The sequence below is a fragment of the Mus pahari genome, chromosome 19 (assembly GCF_900095145.1).
Source record: "Mus pahari chromosome 19, PAHARI_EIJ_v1.1, whole genome shotgun sequence".
In the NCBI taxonomy this organism is placed as follows: domain Eukaryota; kingdom Metazoa; phylum Chordata; class Mammalia; order Rodentia; family Muridae; genus Mus; species Mus pahari.
Genome location: NC_034608.1, coordinates 40,718,144 through 40,739,495, shown reverse-complemented (window position 1 = coordinate 40,739,495; position 21,352 = coordinate 40,718,144). Strand labels below are relative to the sequence as shown.

The following is a 21,352-nucleotide window of genomic DNA, read 5'->3' as shown; positions in this document are numbered from 1 at the left end:
CTATCCTGGAACTCACTTTGTAGACCAGGCTGGCCTTGAACTCAGAAATCTGCCTGCCTCTGCCTCCCAAGTGCTGGGATTAAAGGTGTGTGCCACGGATTTAAAAAAAAAAAAAGCAATAAGGAGGGTTTGGAGAGAGGAAAGGGAAGAGAAAAAAAATGCAAACTATAATTTCAAAAAAATAAAGAAAATAATTTTTAAAAACCCAAAAGAACTAGAAGCCATGGATTTTTTTGGCCTCATTCTCTGCTTTGTAGAACAGGCTATCAATGGGAGGTAGAAAGTAAGCGCAAGGTTAAACTAGCAATAGATGAGAAGTCTGGTTGAGGATCTGAGCCTACTGATGCATTCTGCAGCTACAGTGGCTCCTTTCTTCCTTGGGCATGAAAGGACTATTGAGGAGAGTTAGGTCTACACTCCCCGATGCTTCTCCCATGGAGATGGCACAGGAGAAGGTGCAGGGTAGCTGTCGCTCACTGTGGTGGTTTGAATATGCTTGGCCCACAGGAAGCAGCACTATGTTAGAGGTAAGGCTTTGTTGGAGTAGGTGTGGCCTTGTTGGGCTTCTAGTGCCCAAGCTCTGCCCAGTGCAGAAAAAAACCCTCCTCCTGGCTGCCTTTGAATCAAGATGTAGAACTTTCAGCTTCTCCAGTACCATGCCTGCCTGGATGCTGCCACGCTTCCCACCATGATGAGCTAAACCTCTGAACTGTAACTGTCCCAGTTAAATTAAATGTTGTCCTTTGTTAAGAGTTGCCTTGGTCATGGTGTCTTTTCACAGCAATAAAACCCAAACTAAGATACTCACCCTTAGGGCAAGCTGGCGTGCTGCAGAACTCCGTGGTATACTTCCCTGCCTTAAAGACATAGCACCAGGGCTTCAAGTCTCGGTCTGGGTTTCTGAAAAATCAGCCAGGGAAGATGAGTGGGGGTTGAATAGGAAGACTTCCTTCCTGGCTAAAGGACGAGGTATGCTTTGGGGAGTAGGATTAGCACATCTTGGGCTGAAATGAACGCTGTCAAGTTTTATGATGTTAGGTAGAAGTATGGCTTCGTTATGCTTTTTGAGGGATTAAGCAGGGCATAGGACATGTGTATGAGTGCCAAGTTGACGAGAATATACAATAAGTGCCTATGTGTCAACATGGCTGAGCTGTAGTCTTGGGCATGTAATGAAACAGTGATCCAGGGCACTGCTATAAATGTGTTTTGTAACTGTAGTGAACATCCACAGTTGGCTGAGTTTAAGTAAATTATCCCAGGCAAGGAAGGTGCACTCATCTAATCAGCTTAAGGTCTAAAAGCATCAAGACAGAAATGGCCCATGTTCCTGGCCTGCTGGTCTACCCTACAACTACAGATTCAGATGTCTACACAGATATATGAATTGGTGCCTTCAAATCAACCTCTTTCTATCTACCATTTATGTGTCAATATATCAATCATCAATATATGAATGCATTGATCTACCTATCTATATATGCATGTATGTATTCACGTGTGTATGTATCTCTCCTTTCTCTACCCATCTACATATGTATCTATGTATGCCCACATATATGCATATACATGTCTACATAGCTAGCTATCCATCTACCTGTCTATCTAGAATACAAGACTGATTGGTCAGGCCTTCCCTGAACGTAATACTTCTCATCGGAGACTCCCCTCCCTGTGGAAAACACTTTTTACCTGCAGTAGTTGTGATTCCCAAGGCCCAGCTTGATGGCATTTGGCCTCCTTGCATTGTAGGGCTTCAGCGACAGAACACTGCTATTCCAGTTGACACACTCAGCCCCACTTTCTGCTGTGCTCCACGTGCCTCTGTAGGTGATGCCCTGGTCCTTAAAGCATGTTGCTCTGGTATCTGATTGACAGAAGGACACCAAAAGGCTCTCAAGGGATCCTCTGCCTTGCCTCAGCACCGTGGAGCAGGCGGCTGCCGAAGCTGCCGGTGCTCAAAGTGAGCTGGGTGGACATGGTCACTAAAAGTACTGCAGCCAAGCCAGAATCTGGATTGTCACTTCAGGCTCTGACCACTGGGCCCAATAGTGTCACTCTCTAAATGCCCTCAGCTCCCCTTCCCCCGGCCCTGCCCTCCAGCATGGATTTCATTTCCTTTTCTGGTCCATTTGAGAGGCAGAATTTCAGAATGTCTCTCACACCCACCCACTCACCTATGTCACAGCGTTTCCCCACAAATCCATCAGGGCACTGGCAGACAAAGTCAGAGAAATACAGGGCCTGCTGACAGGTCCCCCCATTGAAGCATCTTGGTTCACTGCAACCTGCCAAGCGCAAACAAGGATAACCCCTAACTATTGCTTTCAAAGCAGCTCCATGCATGTAAGAATTAAAAACGTCAAAGCGTTTTAGATGTCACAGCCTCCATTCTACAGTCCACAGCCTAAGTAACCTCCCCCCAACCCCCGTCAACCGCGAAGCATGGATAGCATGCTCCACTTCACATAGGTGACATGGACACTGAGACTGGGAGAGTGAAGCCACCCCTGCCCCGCCTCGGTCTTCTGGGATGCTTTCATGTTTGCCTGGGCAGATCCCACCCCAAATGTGCTGAAGACCTGAATAGGCTAGGAACCACAGAGGAAGGGTTTGGGCCCAGATCCCAAGCACAAGGCCTCTGTGAGACGCTGGTACTTACTTCGGACGGGCACTGAGTGGCACTGTACCAGGCCGCTGTTGCACCGGCAATATTCCACCCGGCTGCTTCTGAGCATGGGTCGGAGCCACGACTGATGCTGTTGGTAAGTTGTCTGCGTTGGCTCGTCTCTGCAGGTTGCTGTAACGCAAAGCAGGTTTGCAAATGAGAGGAAATAGTCATCACTCCTGGCTCTGCGGGCAGTATGCAGTGAACCCTCTGCGCCTCCAGGTTCTGTAGTAAGCTCTACAGTGGCCGTGGTGAGGCCATTAAAGCTTGTACTTAACAGTACTGATGTGAGGGCTGTTTCTTGTCATCATTCCTTTTTTTTTTTTTTTTTNGGAACTCACTTTGTAGACCAGGCTGGCCTCGAACTCAGAAATCCTCCTGCCTCTGCCTCCCAAGTGCTGGGATTAAAGGCGTGCGCCACCACGCCCAGCGCTCTTGTCATCATTCTTTACAGAATACATTATAATGCCCAATCATTTATAACCAGGGATTATAGCATATAGATATATTAGATACCATGGGTACTCTGGAAATGATTTAAAGTATACAGGAAGGTGAGTTCTGTACAAACATCATGTCATTTTATAAGAGACTTAAGCATCAGAGGATTCTGGTACCCCGGGGAGGCCCTAGAACCAAGCCCCAACAGAAACAGACAGAGGTGACTGTGGTCCATTATGTCTTCCTTAGGAATATGATGGAGATAATAGAAACTTAGCATTTTTCACCAGAACTCTTTGTTGTTATTATCTTCCTGGGTGAACCTTTGTCCTGCGATGACTTGACTATGAACGTACATTTATATTAAGTAAGAGTCTATTTCCCACTTTGATCAGTCAAAAATAAAGCTGGTTCGTGGTGGTGCACACCTTTAATCCCAGCACTTGGGAAGCAGAGGCAGGCAGCTTTCCGAATCTGAGGCCAGCTGCTCTACAGAGCTAGTTCCAAAACAGCCAGGGCTATACAGAGAGGCCCTGCCTGGAAAAAAAAACCAAACCAAAAGCAACCATCCAACCAACCAACCAAAAATCTTCCAGATATATACTTCTCTGTACAACTGCCTACCAGAGTTTCTGATCTACAAGAGTATTGCCACACAGAAAAGACACACTTTGGGCTAAAATAAGAAAACTGGCACTTAGATCTGTCAGAAAATGTGATACTTCCATTAGTATTTTTCATGTAACAAAAATGCAGCCGACATCTTGTCACTGTTTTTCTAGAAATGTCTTGGCATAGAGCACATGGTATTGACAGCCAAGTGGGAACCAGCACGTCTGCCTTTGTTTTCTCTGTCTACTCTGTCAGGCTCTTGTCTGACCCTGCTAAGGTGTATTTATTATTCATTCAGGATCCACCCAAAACCAGTGATCCCAGGGGATTCTATTTCTCTTCAAATTTAAGAGACAAAGTTGATTAGAGCAACTGAGCCAAGTCCTGCTCCAGACTCCAAAAGCTGTCTAAAGGTCTCCAGTCATCTTCCTAAGGCTGCAATCACCTTTGACTTCAGTAACAGCAGAGCCTTGTAGGGCAGATAAACCCCACCCCATCGAGAGAGAGCTGTAATCTACAGTGTGGATGCTGGGCCTAGATGGGAGACAGCATCCCTTGGGAGTCAGGCTTTCCTCCCAGGCAACGTCCTGACCAGAGCCACTTAACTCTGCACACCACTCGCCGGTACTCTGGTCCCTTCTCTACCACAAGAGATAGACTTGGGACATCCAACCCCTTTATTTGTTCTTCCGAGTTTTTTGTTTGTTTGTTTGTTGTTTTTTGTTTTTTCGAGACAGGGTTTCTCTGTGTAGCCCTGGCTGTCCTGGAACTCACTCTGTAGACCAGGCTGGTCTCGAACTCAGAAATCCGCCTGCCTCTGCCTCCTGAGTGCTGGGATTAAAGGCGTGCGCCACCACACCTGGCTGGGTGGTGCATGTCTGTAATCTTAGCATTTACGAGTCTGAGACAGGAGGATGGCAGAGTTTGAGGCCTGTTTCAGCTACATGGTGAGTCCCAGTCCAGACTAGGCTATGTAATGAGACTCTATCTCCAAAGTCAAGCAAACAAAATCCCATACAATTTTAAAAATTAAAACAAAAAAAAATGAGACAGAAGGACCTGGCACCTCCTCACTATCTCCACCCCCACAAACGAAAACAGAGGGGGAAGGAAGGAGGGAGAGAGAAGGAGAGAGGGAGGGAGGACAAAGGGAGGGAGAGGGAAGGAGAGAGATGGAGGGAGTCAGAGACAGAGAGACGGGCAGCTATGCATTCCCAGGTCTTGTTGGGGTCCTTGGGTGGCCTTTGGGGAGGGAAGGAAGGAATGTGGAGAGGAGAAGAGGGAGGAAGAGAGGAAGAAGAAGGGAGGGAGAGAGGGGGGAAATGGAGGAATAGAAGGAAAGAGGGGAAGAATGAGCAATATAGAGACAGGGGAGACAGGGTAACCAAGGAAGGGGAGGAGAAAGAGAGGAGAGGGGAGGGGAGGGGAGGGGAGGGGAGCAGAGGGAGTGGGGAGGAATTGGGATCTAAAGCTGAACTTGGGAGTTCTTTGATTTCAAGTCAAGAAGTTGGTTGTTGGCATTTTCCCTCTTCTTGGAATCCTGACAGAAACCTGTGTGTTCTAGCATCAACTCAAGACATGAGCTTATTATCTAGGGGCTCTCCTCCCGAGCATCTGTGAGTTAGCCCAGGTCAGTTACCCCTGGAAGTACTGAAGTTAATTAAATTAGTTACATTAGTAATGGAATTACTAATTTTAAAAAGTAATGAACTTAATTAAAGTAATTTTACCAACAGGAAGGAATGAAAACATGGGGATGGTAGCAGATGTTGACCAGGCACTGGTGAGAGCCCAGGAATACCTAGATGACTGGCTGTAGGTAAGTCATCTACCTTTCTTAGGGCTACTCTCTTTTTTTAAAAGATTTTTTTTTTATTTACTTCATGTATATGAGTGCACTGTAGCTGTACAGATGGTTGTGAGCCATCATGTGGTTGCTGGGAATTGAACTCAGGACCTCTACTCTCTTGGGCCCACAGATTTATTTATTATTATATGTAAGTACACTTTCGCTGTCTTCAGACACACCAGAAGAGGGCACCAGATCTCATTACAGATGGTTATGAGCCACCATGTGGTTGCTGGAATTTGAACTCAAGACCTTCGGGAAAGCAGTCAGTGCTCTTAACCTCTGAGCCATCTCTCCAGCCCAGGGCTATTTTCTTATCTCTTTCGCAAATACTTTGAGCCATGTTGAGACAGACTGGCTTTGAATTCATGATCCTCCTGCCTCAACCTCCCAAGTGTTCAATTAGAGACACATACCACCCCCACCCAGCTATAGGTCACCAGCTTTATTATCTCCTGACAGCCTGATTGGCTTCCCCTGGATGGCCACAGCTGACCGACAAATAGTGATCAAGCAGGCATTTTCACAAAAGCACTGGAAGATCTCCCAATGATGCTGCAAGTGGGTGCCAGACGACAGTCAAAGCATTACGAGGCCTGCGCCCGCCTCCCTTCACCACTCACCTCTGTAGGACCGGGCTCCTCTTCTGAACCTCCTGTGTACTCCCTGCAAAGAGACCAGAATGGAGGAATGGTCAGCAAGAACTGGGCTAAGACCAACCAGAGCCTTCCAACCAGCTGCTACCCAAGGAGACAAGGAACAACCTTTCTTACCTTTTCGTCAAATACCTGCTCTTCCTACATGCCTAAGGCCTGTTCCCACCCATGAAGAACTTCTTGTTCAACAGAAATGCTTCCTATTCATGTCATCCAGCGTGACAGACACTAATCCCACATGGCCACAGACTGCTTAAAGTGTAGCCAGTGTGACTGATAAACTGGAATTCCAATTTGATTTAGGTCATTTTAAATTTAAGTTATTGGCACATGGCTAGTGGATTCCGGTAAAGCTGCAGGTCCTTTCGTCCTTCATGAAGACATTGGGATCCTCCCTTCTCTATCAATCCTGTGCCCAAGCACTGTGTACCCTAACCCTAATCCCTAATCCCAACCCCTAACCCTAACCCTAACCCCAACCCTATCCCTAACCCTTAACCCTAATCCCTAACCCTTAACCCTATCCCTAACCCCAACCCTTAACCCCTAACCAAGTTCCAGATGCACTTCCCACAGCTCAGGTAAGCTTGGCTGTATATCATGCTCTGTGTTGAGGCGAGGCTTTGGCAAGTGGGTACAGCCTCTGTCCCCATCAGCTAACCTGCTTCAGTGGCTCATAATGCCTGTCTTTTTTTAGTCCCCTATGGGTGAATTCAAATACATTTCCCTCCTACCCCCTATGCTGGGGATCACACCCTGGGCCCTGCATAGGCTCTTTTTTTCACTGAGTTTCACCCTAGCCACGGATTCTTTGAAGCCATATCAACAAAGTCTCAAGCTTGTGACCTTCCTAGCTTGGCCTCCTGGTTGGTGGGAATGCACACATGCATGCACTACCGCATTCACACAGACACCTTTTCACATAAGGTTCCACAGCAGGGAGGGGCACACGTTAAGAATGACTTTAAACCAGAGGCGTGGCCAAATTCTACTTCTGGGACTCAAATCCTAAGTATCCTACCCACAGGGGAGTATGTGCTATGTGTCTGGCCACTCCTGGGAAGTTGTCCCACCCTGAGGTTCTTGGGTGCATGGAGACTCCTGGTTTCAGCACCTTCATCTGCAAGTTTGGTGACCCGATGCGGTGAGGCAGGGAGGTGGACCCACCTGGTCAGGCAATGCGAAAGCCACTCCACAAAGCAGCAGCACACACATCAGCTCTCTCTTCATTTTGCTCCCCATTTCTTCCGTGTCCCTTAAGTTTTGGAAGACAAATAAAGGCAATGAAGCATGCGATGTGGGCGGGCAAAGGATCATAGGACATCCAGGGCTGTCGCTTTATTTCAGGGGACCTATCCAGCACTGACTTTACAAGCATTGTCTGGAAGATTTCACACATATCTGTATCTGTCTGTCTAAATGGGGGCGGGGGGCAGGGGAGAGAGATTGTGTGTGTGTGTGTGTGTGTGTGTGTACATGAATGTGTGTGAAGAGTATACAACAGCATTACATTTACCACCTTAAGAATTCAAAATTCAGCTCAGTGGCATTCAACATATATAAGCCGCTATGAACTCATCCCACCATCGAATCCGTCTCCAGAGAGCCATCAGCAGTGAATTCAAATGCCTTAGCCACTGAAGAATGGCTCTTTGTTCTCCTGACCCTTGGCTGCCACCACCCTTTCTTCGTCTGTGACTTTGACTATCTGCATGTATTATAGATATGGAATCATACGGTGTCTGTCCTTTTTTACACCTTTGTAGGTGTAGGCCACTTAGAGTGATATCCTGAAGGGTCAGCCACACTGTAGAGTTCTCGCCCTTTTTTTTGAGCCTGAACAATAGCCCATTGTCTGCTGAGACCCCGTTTTGCTGGCCTCGTAATCTGCTGATAGATAGTGGTTGCTGCAAGTAGCTCTTCCCAGAGATTCCTGTGGGCTACAGGGTAGGAGCCATCTCTGGCGCTTCTTGGCTGCTTGGGTACCACATCACCTGGACCTGGCTTCCTGAGAAGGAATCCCTGTTCAGGGCTGAGCTAAGAGTCACAGCACTGTCCTCTCTGACTCTCTTAGGGACTCTACTCCTGGCACCTCATGGTGCCTGGTCAAGCTGCCTCATGTGTCTCCAGCCTTGGCGATTGCAATGGATAATGCTGCATCTGGGGCATGGCCTCCCTCAAAGGGAAGGCTCCCTCCATGTTGGCCCCTGTTACCCCCTGAATATCCGTCTCCTTTTACGTAGATTCACAGATGTGGTGATGAACAGATCTGCAGACACTGTCTGGTCGCTGAACTCACATCTCCCTTCATCCCCAATCCAATTTCCACTTGCCTTCCCAGTGATTTCTGTTTTTGCTCTGGAAGTAGGTTAGTTGGCCTGGATCTTTTGTGGTCTGGCAAGCCCTCTCACTCCCTGCCCCCATTGTCCACAACATCAAAGCAGGACTTTCCTTTCTCTGACTCATTTCTCCTTCAGTCACAACAACTCTGATTCCCACCACTAGTCACTCAGGGCCCCCCTCCCCCCCGAAACCCACTGGCTCAGAAGTTAGCAGGCTCCATCTCTGGATCCTGAGCCAGGATCCGACAGGCTCTGGCTTCCCTGAGTTTTAAGGATGCCACCTCGCCTCTTCCCGTGTCACAAGATCCCTTCAGCTTCAAGATGAAAACAGAAAGGGGGTGGTGTGGTGAGGAGGATCTATCTGAGCTGGGAGACCACTAACTTCTGGGTCCATCTGGGGCTGCTGGGACAGAGGACAGAGCTACAGGGAGACGAGGAGGGATGTCAGGCACAAGGCGCAGAGCAAAAGTGGTCCAGTAAGAAAGTGCACACTGGGGTGATGGTGGCAGGCAGAGGAGGAAGCAGAGCCACTGTGCTGGGAACAAAGAGCCTCAGAAGGAGGAGGAGTACAGAGCCCCAAGGGAGGGAACACAAGGCTGTGGGGGAGAGAGGGGGGAGGGTGCTGGGTATGGAGAAAGGAACAAAGTCCTTCTGTGAGAAAGCCCAGGTCATGGGCTCACAAGGAGTCCTGCCCCGCTGGACCGGCCTTCCACGACTATCCCCCATGGCAGGAGTGGAAGGGCTCCCAGGGTCTTTGCTCATTTCGATGGTGGACTGGGGAGGGGGCTCTGGAAGCCTTTCCTCACTGGAGGGCCATCTGGGCTAGCACCTGCCTGCCTTTGGCCATCCCAGAAGGACGCAGGTGACAATGGAGGCGGGCTAGACTCCTCCTTTCTCAGCTTCCCCGACCTTCCACTTAAATTCACCCTTAATTCTACATCAGTAGGACTGAGTTTAGAGATAGAGGTGACTCTCCCCTGGTTTTCTCATCTTAGTTACCTGGGAACCAAACACTATTACAGGTGCGATTCAGAGACGCGACCCCTCTTTTTCAAACCAAGCAGCCCATTCAGGTTGTTTTTTTTTTTTTTCTGAGTCTTTGTTCTCGTCACCTCCTAAGTGACTGGGGTTGTCATTGTGTCCCTCCAAGATAGGATCTTGCTATGTAGCCAGTTTGGTCTCGAGGACAGGGAGATTGGTCCACCCTGTTTCAGCCCCTGGAATGCTGGGTTTCTCGGTTACTTTTCTATTGCTGCGAAGAGACGCCCGTGCCAAGTCCAAGGCGACTTAATAAAAGAAAGCATTCCACTGGAGGATTGCTTACAGTTGCAGAGACTGAGTCGGTCCATGGCCAGCATGTTAGAGGGCATGGCAGTAAGCAGGCTTAACGCTAGAGAAGTAGCTGAGAGCTTACTGGGAATAGGGTGGGATTTTTAAACCTCCAAGTCCACCCCCAAGCATCCAAACCTCCACACTGGGATTGGGATTACAGGAACTCCCCACCATGCCCTGCTAACTCAAGGCTCTCTAGATGTCAGTTAAACGCAGAGCAAGAAGTACATCACTGGTACACGTTCCCACCCTCTTCCTCCCAAGACTCCATCAGCTGCATTGCATCATGGGAGGCTCCTCCGCACAGGAGGGACTGGAGCTCAGGTGCTAAGGACTTGTCACCTATCTGCATTTGGGCTTTTGAAGGCTGGGCTTTGAGCCAGTGATGATGAGTTGCACATAAGCTAATAAGTAACTGCCTCTTCCCACACTCCATGCAGACAGTCACAGCAAGCTGCTGGATGGACCACATGGCAGAAGAGGAGGATGACAGGGGAATTAGTCACATGCTAGACGAAAACCAGTGCTGTTCCAGAGCAAGAGAAGGAGAGGGAGGAAAACCTCGCCCGGTTTTGTGGGAGATGTGGCTGGAAAGGTCACGGGCAATACGGGGACCAAAAATAAAGTGACCAGCAGAAGGGTGGACCTAAAGTCCAGGCCCACAGAGTGGGAGGTTTGACTCTGTAGACCCTGGGAACTCACCAGGGGTATTCATGGGTGCTCATGGAGAGGCCAGCGTGGAGTCTAAGGACTGCATCCAAGGCTGGCTTTAAGATACAAATATGTTAGTTCCCCTCTCGTCTGCAAATGGTGGGGGGTAAAAGGGAAGAAGATAGAAAGCTTACTAGTAACTGGCTCTCCTTGGAGATAGACTGTTTCCAAAAGCCAAGAACATGGACCATTCTGAGAGAGTGGGGATTTTATCAGAAGCCTGACACCTGGGGCCAAGCACTTGATGGAAGACAGGCAGTAACTGCATGGTTCTGGGTCAGACAAAGCTACTGGAATAGTAATAAGCCGACTGACAGAAAGCTTTGAAAAAGGCAGGTGATATGTCCTCAGGCCTCTGCACGAGCCTGTCCTCTTTACATTCCTCACAAAACCATTTTCCCCCAACTAATTCTGCGCTTGGGATGGAACGTAATAACTCATCCACCAAAAGGGAAGATGACTGACTGAGCAAAAATATGAATAACGATACTGAGAGAGAATATGAACTCCCAGCAAGGCAAACCCAAGTGGCTAGACTCTTAAAGTCCTCTTCCAGAGCTAGCTTCCAGGCTTCTATTGTATCTGAGTGGTGACACACCTGTAAATGGATGAAGTGCTTTTACCCATATACTGGCCATGGGTCCCTTCTCTACAGCATATCCGAAAGTGGTTTGCAATCAAGTACATATACACATGTCAACTACAAACATTGGTTGTGTGCCTGCTATGCTGTTGTTTACTTACATGTTGATAGACAGAAGTACTTGAACTTTGTATTTGAACAAAGCAGACAACAAGTTGTAAGAGGCCAGAGCCTGACCAGGAAAGGCCACTTGGGAACCCACCCTGCTGTCAAGTTTTGTACAATGTGCTAGATTGTACTGCTTGCATTTTTGCCAAGGACATTTGGGGTTCCAATTGCTTTGTCGAAAGTTCCGTGGACTTCCGAGTTGAGAGAGTCAGGAATAATAACCCTAAAATAACACATGGCCTTGAAGCCACTCTTCCCCTCCCACTCAACGACCACAGCCCAGAATGCTAACCAGTTAGGAAAGTCTCCGAAACCCCCGCGCCATCACATATGTGTGTCTAAAACAGCTTAAGAGGTGAGGCAGGTTGCTTTAGTAGGAATTGGGCCTGGGAACGGGCAGGGAGTTCCCACAACTTCTCATCTTCGGGCCCGGCTTGGCAGGACACACCTGGGACCCTAGTGCCACTTAGTAACAGAGGGAAAGGGACCACACCAAATTTGAGGCCGATCTGGACTATCAAAGTCCAGCCTCATAGAATGCCTCCAAAGAAAGAAAAATCAGCTTGCCTTTCCCTGTCCAAGCAGAGACAGCCCCAGCCCCACTCCCACCCTCTGCCTAATGACAGTTCAGTGTATGGGTTCTTTTGCCAGGAGTAAATATACTTTAAAGGAGCATGCCGAGTTGACCTACATTCCTAGCTCTTAGTTTATTTTCTTTCTGCGGTCTTATTGTTTGGCTTTGTGTGTTTTGTTTTAGACAGGATCTCCCTCTGTAGCCCAGGCTGGCTTAGAACTTGCTGTCCCCTTCAGGTTGGTCTTGAACTTTGGATCTTTCCGTGTTTGTTTGGCGAGCACTGGTATTGGAGCCATGTGCTACCACACCCAGCCAAACTGTTTTCAAACACTCCCATCACGTAAGAAACTCTTGGGCTGATGAGATGGTTCAGCAGGTTAAGGTACCTGTCCTCCAGTCTGAAGCCGTGAGTTCAATCCCAGAGACCCACATGGTGGAGAAGAAAGTCAGCTCCTGCCAGCTCTCCTCCAATCCCAAGCCTGTGGTTTCCAAAAGCAATTCTTCACTTCTCAAAAAAGTAACTTTCCATAAGTCAAACGCTTGTTTTCTCCTTTCCATTTTGAACAGAGCTCTTTACAAGGAAAGAAGAAAGTTTTCTTTCCTAGTTTCCTCCCTCCCTTTCTTCTTCCTTTGTCCTCCTTCCTCCCTCCCTCGCTCTCCCTCCTTCCTTCTCCCCCAACCCTTCTGTCTGTCTCTGGTTTTTTTGTTTGTTTATTTTTTGATACAAGGTCTCATGTAACGCAAACTGGCCTTAAATTTACTATGTAACTGAAGTAGCGGAGACTAACCCTGAACTTCTGAACCTTCCAGATCCCGCCTCCCAGGTGCCTGGAAAAGTCTGTCTCTTGATATAATATGACCAGTTACAAGAGGAATTGCATCGAATCCTCTCTGGTGCCCCCCACCAGAGGTGGTATAGCATTTTTAGCATGTAGGCATGACTTGCGTCTAAGTTACATGGGGTTATCCCGTAACAACCACCATGCTCCTTGTTGAATCTCCTGCTCTACCTCCCACTTGGGTGATCTAGTTGTTTGGAAGAAAAGTAAGCAAGCATTGGTTGTGGGTTTAGGAAGTGTAACCTGCATCCTCTTGGGATAAAGACAAAAGAAACCTGCTTTAGTGATTTCATATCCTTCGAGGATAAAGGCAAGCTTAGCCCGTCAGTGCCTGCTCACTCCCGAAGAAGAGTCTAAACAAAGGGAATCCAGTATCCATCCAATCTCAACTCCTTCCACTCCCTAACCACCACCCTCTCCAGATGCAGTGAATTAACAATGAACTAGTTAGGCAGTTCCTCAGCCTGTCTCTGAGCTTCGCACTCTTGAATCAGGAGGTCACAATCTGAAGTGTTGGTTCACTCTGTCATTCCATGAATGTATCTGAATTTCAACAGTCTTTCTGGAAAGTGGTGCCGCGGTGAACAGGAGACGTGTGTGGATGAAAGCCAGGTACTCAGCAGAGGTCTGAATGCTATCATTTGCCTGGCATTGAGTTTTCAAAGCACCTTACGTTCATTAATTACTTAAGGCTACAGACCTCACTTTACAGACATGAAAATGAGACCGCACTTCAAAAGGACTCCTCGAGGTGGTACTTTGAGGACTGCCACCTGCCTCCTGAGCTGACTGAGCTCTTCCCACTGTCTGCATGATCCTTGTTTGTGACCTTTTTTTTTTAGTTTTAATTTCGGGTGCTATGGATTGGACTCGGAGCCTTGCATTCACTAAGCGTGTGCTCAACCGCTGAGCTGCAACTCAGCCCTGCTGATAACACTCTTAAACGGCTTTAAAGAGAGCTGGCACTTCTCAATGCTAGGAACAGGACCCTCGAACTTGGACCCCCAACAGCCACTTACAGGTCTGGGTGGGCAATGTTGCCTCTCTCAACCTCAGTTTCCTGGGCTTCCCAGTGGCCTAATCTTTTCTATCTTGTATATTTTTTGAAAGTTAAAGGACCAATAGATACAGAACCTGGAAGCCTGATGCACGGCCGGAGTGCACTGGGCTTCACGTGAATAACCTCATCAACGGGACTCAAGTTGTTCGAAGCTACTGATAAAGAAGAGGTACCAAGGGGCTGGTGAGATGGCTCAGCAGGTAAGAGCACCTGACTGCTCTTCTGAAGGTCCTGAGTTCAAATCCCAGCAACCACATGGTGGCTCACAACCATCCGTAAGAAAAATCTGATGCCCTCTTCTGGAGTGTCTGAAGACAGCTACAGAGTACTTACATATAATAAATAAATAAATAAATAAATAAATAAATAAATAAATAAATAAAAGAGGTACCAAGCACTCTGGGGTGTGTGTGTGGGGGGGAGCACAGTCCTCCTGGTCTTCAAGGGTTAATAATGAATCCTTTTTCCTCCCACGTATGACATGATAGAAAGCGCAGGTTCTGCGCCAGGGACAGAGAGCAGAATGACACAGAGAGCCATTACTTCCTGAAAGCCAGAGTGATATCTTGTATCCCCATCTTCAATCTGTTTTTCTGATTTGCCTTTCCCCACCAGTTCTCCCACCCCACGGCAGGACCTCTGAAACTCTCTGGGCATCTGGAACCAGCAGTGGACACATTTAGCCGCTTCGGTGGAGTCTTTAAGGTGCAAGCTTAATCGCCTATGCCTGCAGCGATCATTTCAGAGGCTCAGGGTGGACTCGGGTCTGTTAGGTCAATCCCCATAGAAAACTCTAGAGGCTTCTCTCTGATGTGTCAGGAGCACCGAACATGAAGAACAGCTGGCTTGTGTTTCCTGGGCTGCTGACACAGCTCTCCTGGGCTGTGCCTTCAAACATGCCAGAGAAATTTGTGATACATGACCAGCAATCTGCTTCATTTGTTTTCCCAGTAACCAGGAGTTGAGTCCATCTTACCTTGCACTCCTATCTATACAAGTTAGTCTCCCAGGCATTGTGAAAGGAGACAGTTGGGCCAGTATTAAAGATGATGGTGCTTGACCAAGGCTTTGTGAATCTCTACCTATAATTTCCTTTCCTTTCCTTTCCTTTCTTTTCCTTTCCTTTCCTTCCTGAAATAAGATCTCACTTATCCCAGGCCAGGCTTGAGCTTCTGATCTTCTTGCCCCCATCTCCTGAGCACTAGGGATCACAAGTGTTCACTGTCACACCAAGTTTATCTGGTGTTGGAAATCAGGCCTAAAGGCTCCCTGCATGCCATGTTAACACTCTGCCAACTAAGCTGCAGCCCCAACTCCAGCTCCGACCTCTGTAGATCTGGCTCATCAGCACTGGACTGGGTTTGAAGTAAGACCTATCCCATGGCCAGCTCAAAGCTGGCCTTCTTTCTTGGATTCTGTGTTTAGTTGCTTCATGCAGCATTTTCTGCCACCCAAGAGAAAAACAAAAAAACTATTCTGAGACAATAGATGCACAGCTGCACTCAGACTGCACTGTTTCAGCTCAGACCGCCAAAGGCTCCCACTCACAGAGACCTGGTGTCTCAGGGAAGTGTGCGAACTTTACACTTGTGAATGGCATTAAGTCCATTAACTGTGGCTGATAAGCCGTGTTTGCAGCCTCCACCATTAGATGGAGGATGAGCCCATGTGTTTTCACCTTACAACCCTCACACCAGTCTTTCCAGTCCATGAGCCCAGCAGGCAACTCTGAGTCACTTTCTGGCCTTGGCTGAGCACCCTGCTCAGTGAGCAGTCTTAATGTGTGCAGCTTCAGTCCCCAAAGCCTTAGGGGAAACATAGCCGTTCCTCCGCTCCTCCTGGCTGTGTCAAGCATCCTGGGCCTGGGAGGGAGCAGGCCAGCTGCTGTAGAGCTCACAGGAGACTTTCCAAATAATCTGGGGGTGTCCTGGAAACTCTGCCCTAATTCAGTTGGTCTGGGGGGGGGTGTGCAGCTAGTACTGCCCCTACCAGGATACAGGCTGGCTCTCCTGAAAACACTTTAGGTGGAGTGAACAGGATGGTCAGAGGGACTATTTATATTATAGTGTTTCCAGTATCTGGTCTGGACAGGCCACGTCTGGATCTCAGCGAAAATCCCTAACTGTGTTTTTCTGTACGTGTACTCCAGTTGTATTTGTGACACACTCACAGGATTGTTAAATATCCACCACCACGACGGACACACTCTATTTGTATATGCCCCTGCCCCGCGCAATCAGCGGCAGAAGACCACTGCATCATTCCAAGCTGGCCATCAAATGAAGCATTGGTACTGCATTTCTTTGCACTGAAGCTTCCTCCTTAGTTATCTGGGAGCACTGCATACTTTCCTTCCACCCCCACACCATCCCCGCCTCCCACTCATCCATCCTCCCGCTGTTTCTGTGAGGTTAGGAAAACAAAGGTCCTGAAGGAATCCAGAGAGCCTTTAGACTCATGCTGCAGCATGAAAAAGCAAACACATCTATGCTTGATGTCCAAGGGGTGAAACTGACTGGAAGAACGGTAGAGAGGATGCGATGAATTCCCGAGAGACCAGTGGTTTTGCATCCTGACTCCCACTAGTAATGAGCGGTTCCTAAAAATCTCAGCTTCTCTCTGCCAGCCTAGTTAATCATGCTGCCCAGGCAAATGCCCCCTCCTTGATGCCCAGCCTGTTTTTTAGTGTGTTCCTTGGTCAGAAGGTAGCCATACAACTCCCGCCAGGGGCTTCTCAGCTCTGGAAGGCAGCTGAATCTAGTTACTGCCCAATAGCGCTGCTCCCATTGTCTGTCGAAAGAACCCGAGTCATCCTGTTTACGTTCTCCCCTTAACTGTGCAAGCAAAACTTCTGCAAGAGACACCTCTTTCCCATTCTTTCTCTCTCTCTCACTTCAGCTTACCCAGGGTCATTGCATAGAACTGTCCCTTCTGATTGCATGATGCTGGCTGGTCCTCCTTCTGCCTAAATTACAAATCTGTGCTTCCATTAAGCATCCCTTCACTGGCTCAGTCTGCCCCCAAAGACTTTAAAGGGACAGAAGAAGAGTGGGCTGTTAGATACCGGCAGAAATTCAACTTACCGAGAGTGCTTGCTTCTTTCCCACTCTCGCAGGGGCTTCTCCTTGGCGCTGAGCTCTGGAGTTCCTGCAGGCTCTGACTCCCTGAACAGCTCCAGCCAATTTGAAGGGTGAAGAAGGGGTGGGGCCAGAAGTGTGGGCGGGGCTTCTCTTACGCTGGTAGGTGCCGGGTGGACTCGGGCGGGCGGGCGACTGCGGAGCCAATGGAGCAGTCCGTGTCTCTAAGGATGGGGAGGAAGTGCGCGCGGCGGAGCGCAGCCAGGCTTGGCTTGCCGCCAGCTTGCTTATTCACCGTACTGATGTCATCGAGTCACAGGAATGTTCAGAGTTGGAAGGGACTTAAGAATCATCCTGTTTTAAAATCCTGGTCTCAAAGGCCTAAAAGGAACTGTAAGGATCTGCTGCTCTAAGCTCCTGTCTTGACCCATGAGTTTATAGTTCTAAACAGCCCCGCCCAGCTGGGGAAGGGGAGAGGTCTTCTGGAATTTGAAGCAACTACCCCTCAGGACACATGGGCAATTGGCCACCAGGCAGATGATGATATGCTGGGTTGGGAGTGACTGGAGACAGAACGCACATGACTTTTGGTGCTCTCCCTATCTCTGACCTGCTCTCCTAGGCTGAGGTGCTTCTCTGCCGCATCTCAGCAGAGATCTCTCAGAGAATTGAGAAAAGTAGGGGAAGTGGGCAGGTCTTTCAGCCTCAGCCCTCTGAAATTCCGTCCTAAGCCATCTGTCTTCTAACACCCCCAACCCCAGAGGTGGATAACGCAAGCTCCTGAAAACTGCTATAAACTGCTATTCGGATGATCTACACCCTTTCACAACCTAACAAAGCCTCTGCAGTCCCCGGGCACCAGATCGCCCCAAGTTTAGTCTTCCTCTGCAGCTGCCTACACATCAGAGGGGTTGGACGAGTGGCCTCGGTCAATCTCGGCTGGTGTGGAGCTGAAAGGAGGGTTTCTCAGCAATCACAGGTGCCCTGAGTTTTGCTAAATGCACACACACACACACACATCCTCAGAAACCCAGCTTTTGTGTTTCTACCACCTGTGCTGTGCAGCTGTTTCCCCTGTCGGACTCCAGGGGGTTGGGGGGAGCCTGAAGAGCCAGAAATACAAATGGGAAGCTGATACCATAACAATGGGAACTTTGATTTTAATCAAAGGATTGCGGGGGGGGGGGAAATGAAAATAAATCTTGGTGACATCACATCCTGGGAAACTTGCCTAGGAGCCCTTTGCTCCCAAGGGTAATAAACTCCAAGTACAATAACTTGGGGGCAGATGGATAAGAAAAGAAGTGCTGAAGAAAGAGATCCTAAGGCTAGCTTCTGCAATGGGGGTCCTCTCTGTAGAGTGTGTTTCACCTGTGGGGGCAGAGAGTGGGCTTAATGAACCCTTTGTTGGGGAGGTGGACAGCTGAGGAGGTACCAGGACAAAGACCACGATGAGATCAAAAACTAAATAAGTGATATGATTCTGAGGCTAGCCCAAGGAAAGTGAAGTAGGCAAGAAGCTGACAGTGCAGCTATTAACCAGGAGACAGGCACTCTGTGTATAGACTAAAAGCATCTCTTCTTAAAGGGAAACAGCTTCTGAGGACAAATGAGGTAAATATCCAGATGGCATTATTGGGTTATAGTGCTGTGATGTAGGGCCCCCTCATGCATGCCTTGGCTGGTCCTGCCCTGAAATTAGACCCTATTAAGGTCCAAGGCTCACAGACCTGCATTTCCCTGCCCTATTTCTCCTGGAGGTCACATGGATGGGCTATTAACAAATGCTGAGGTGGCGAGGGACTTTTCTTTGTGACATACTTGACCAGAGGAAACCCCTTACCTATACTTCTGGAAGGAACCCCAGTTAACCCCACTGTTTAGTTCTCCGGGCTACACTCATGGGATTGCTTCCCTTGACTGTTCTTAAGTCTACAATCAACAGACGTTCGCTCATATCTGCTTCGAAGTAGTAAACGCAGCATATACTGTCCAGGCCTTCGTCTGCACTGGAGACTTCCAGTGGCTAGCTGGACCAGGTGGGTGACTTGCAGGCTTATGAACTCCCTGAGGAAAAAATAGATGGGACAAAGCAAAGTGCTCTTGGAGCTGGTGACAGCTATGACGACTCGCTTACCAGACCATACAAGAGGGACCTGCACTATTCTCACAAACCCCTGGTTCGTTTGAAATAATGAAAAAATCAGGCAATTTTCCTAGAGCAGACTTCTGAATTTTTAACCTAATAATAAGTTTTAAAATTGCACACACGATTATAAAACCTTGGGGTTCTGTTTGCTTGTTTGCTTGCTTGCCTGTTTTGGAACTGACTATGTAACTCAGGCTGACCTTGAACTCACAAGAATGCACCATCCAGAAGCCTGGTTGAAACCACTGTTTTGACCATGTGACACTGGAGATCATTTAGACGCTCAAAAATAGAGTAATGACATTCGACGTATCAGTATAGTACAGTATTGTATGGTATGAGGATGATTGATAGCACAGTTATACAGACATATCAAAATTAGGAATATCACCTTGCCCCTAAGTACATGCTGTGTGATGTAAATTCTATAAACTCCACAGGGATGAGTGGATAGATTAAAACACAGCATTAGGGCCCGATTGCTGGAGCGACAGATGGATTTTTTTCTTCTCAGATCCTTTCGTGGTACCTGTACACCACCACTCTGAGAAAAAGAAAGTGACTTCATACCAGATGCAGGCAAGTATGGATATGCCCAGCTCATGAATCTGACACCAGCACGAGGAAGCGGTGGCTGTCCATACAGGCAGGTTCCAATGACAGAAATGTGCTTTTAGTCTTGCTCCTGAATCTATTCAACGTCTTTCCAAACAGATTGCATTTTCAGTCACTTCCTTGGTGGTAGGAATCACGTTTCCGAGGTTGATTTGTTTTGAATCTTCAAACTAGGATTTCCTTTCTTAGGGCCCACTGCCACCCCGTTGAGCTTCCAATCCAGCGGCTAGTCACCCAAGAGCTCTGTGGCCCAAGGCAGAGGGCCAGGTTGGACACCAGGAAGTTTGCTCTTTTCTGTCTGTTTGCCTTGTGTTTCGATTTGCTTTCTTGTGTTTCAGATGAGAATGCTAGAGACTCAATAGGGTTGGTTACATGACTCAACCAGAATGCCGCGGGAGGGAAAACGCTTTTCGCTGAAGGACCTGCTGTTTCAGATTTAATAAGCCACTTAAGGGTTTCAGGACTGGAGATGTGGGTCACTGGCAAGGCGTCTTCTCAGGTGGCTAGCCCTGTGGAAAGGAAGGCTTTTTGATTTCCCAGAGAGGGGTGAAGGGGCCTTTAAAGACTTTGTCAAACTATCTTCCAGGCAACACTGGAAGGTCACAACGTGAACAAGATTATCCAATGCATGCTAGTAAGAGGGGAATTGCAGGGGACAAGAGGTTTGAGGGAGTTCTGTACCTTCCACTTGACTTTTCTATAAACTTAAGACTGACCTACGAGGGCTAGACAGCTAGCTCAGCAGTGAGCAGCACAGGCTGCTCTTGTAGAGGACCTGAGTTTGGTTCTCATCACCTACATCAGCTGGCAATGCCTGTAACTCTAGCTCTAGGCGACCCAATGTCTGTGGCCTACACACACACACACACACACACACACACACACACACACACACACCAATTATAGGATCTTAATTCTTCTGATGAGATCAGTTGCTCTATGAGATCATTCGCTACCCCCACCCCACCCCCACCCCCAGTTTCATGCCAGCATCTTAAACCAACAGCCAGGCAGAAGCACTCTGTCATAATTTTATAACTTTAATGGTGTCCATGATTCATAGAGCTAGTCTAATCCAGGTTGTCATTTCTTTCTTATTTCTTTCTTCTGTTTAGTTTTGTTTTTCTTGGTGTGCTGGGCATAGTACCCAGTCCTCATGCTTGCTGGGCGAGAACTCTGCCACTGTCCATGCGCCCAAGCCCAGCCTTTGTGTCCTAAGTTTGAGGGCACAGCAAAGTGACAGTACTGAAACGCTGGCGCCCAACACTGGGCGCTGTGTCTCAGCCCTCACTCTTCTTCCCCTGAGGAATGCTTGCTTGCTTTCAGCCCTTTGGTTGTTTAACTTGCTTGTTAGGTTATCGTAAAGATAATGATAATGACAATAACCTCAAACCAAATGACCAGAGTCGGCCTACTTACTTCTGACCCCCAACAGTGGCAGAGAGGAGTTGTGCTGGCAACAGGCTCTGTGGAGAGACCCTGGAGCCTTCAAGCTCATTGTAAGTTCCTCAGGAGAGAGATACACTCCTAATGGGCATAGTGACTTAGGCAGCATCCACTCTTACGTATGTTCTGGTTTCCATCGAGGACTTGCATGAGTCCGGGGGTGACGGGAGCACTACTGCTTACTCAGGGTAACGGGAGCACCACTGCTTACTCTGCGCCCAGTATGGCAG

General features: G+C 48.3%; 1 protein-coding gene across 1 annotated transcript in view; it reads right to left on the bottom strand.

The window, feature by feature from the left end:
* Positions 1-17,019, bottom strand: part of Plat (plasminogen activator, tissue type) — a 25,361-nt gene extending 8,342 nt beyond the window's left edge. The window contains exons 1-7 of the mRNA XM_021218949.2: positions 16,919-17,019; positions 7,394-7,481; positions 6,194-6,236; positions 2,663-2,800; positions 2,178-2,288; positions 1,693-1,867; positions 809-900 (exon numbers count right to left, since the gene is read on the bottom strand). Coding sequence (XP_021074608.1) covers positions 809-900; positions 1,693-1,867; positions 2,178-2,288; positions 2,663-2,800; positions 6,194-6,236; positions 7,394-7,468 — 634 coding nt within the window. The 5' untranslated portion in view covers positions 7,469-7,481; positions 16,919-17,019. The remainder of the gene's footprint in view (positions 1-808; positions 901-1,692; positions 1,868-2,177; positions 2,289-2,662; positions 2,801-6,193; positions 6,237-7,393; positions 7,482-16,918) is intronic.
* Between the last annotated feature and the right edge of the window lie 4,333 nt (positions 17,020-21,352).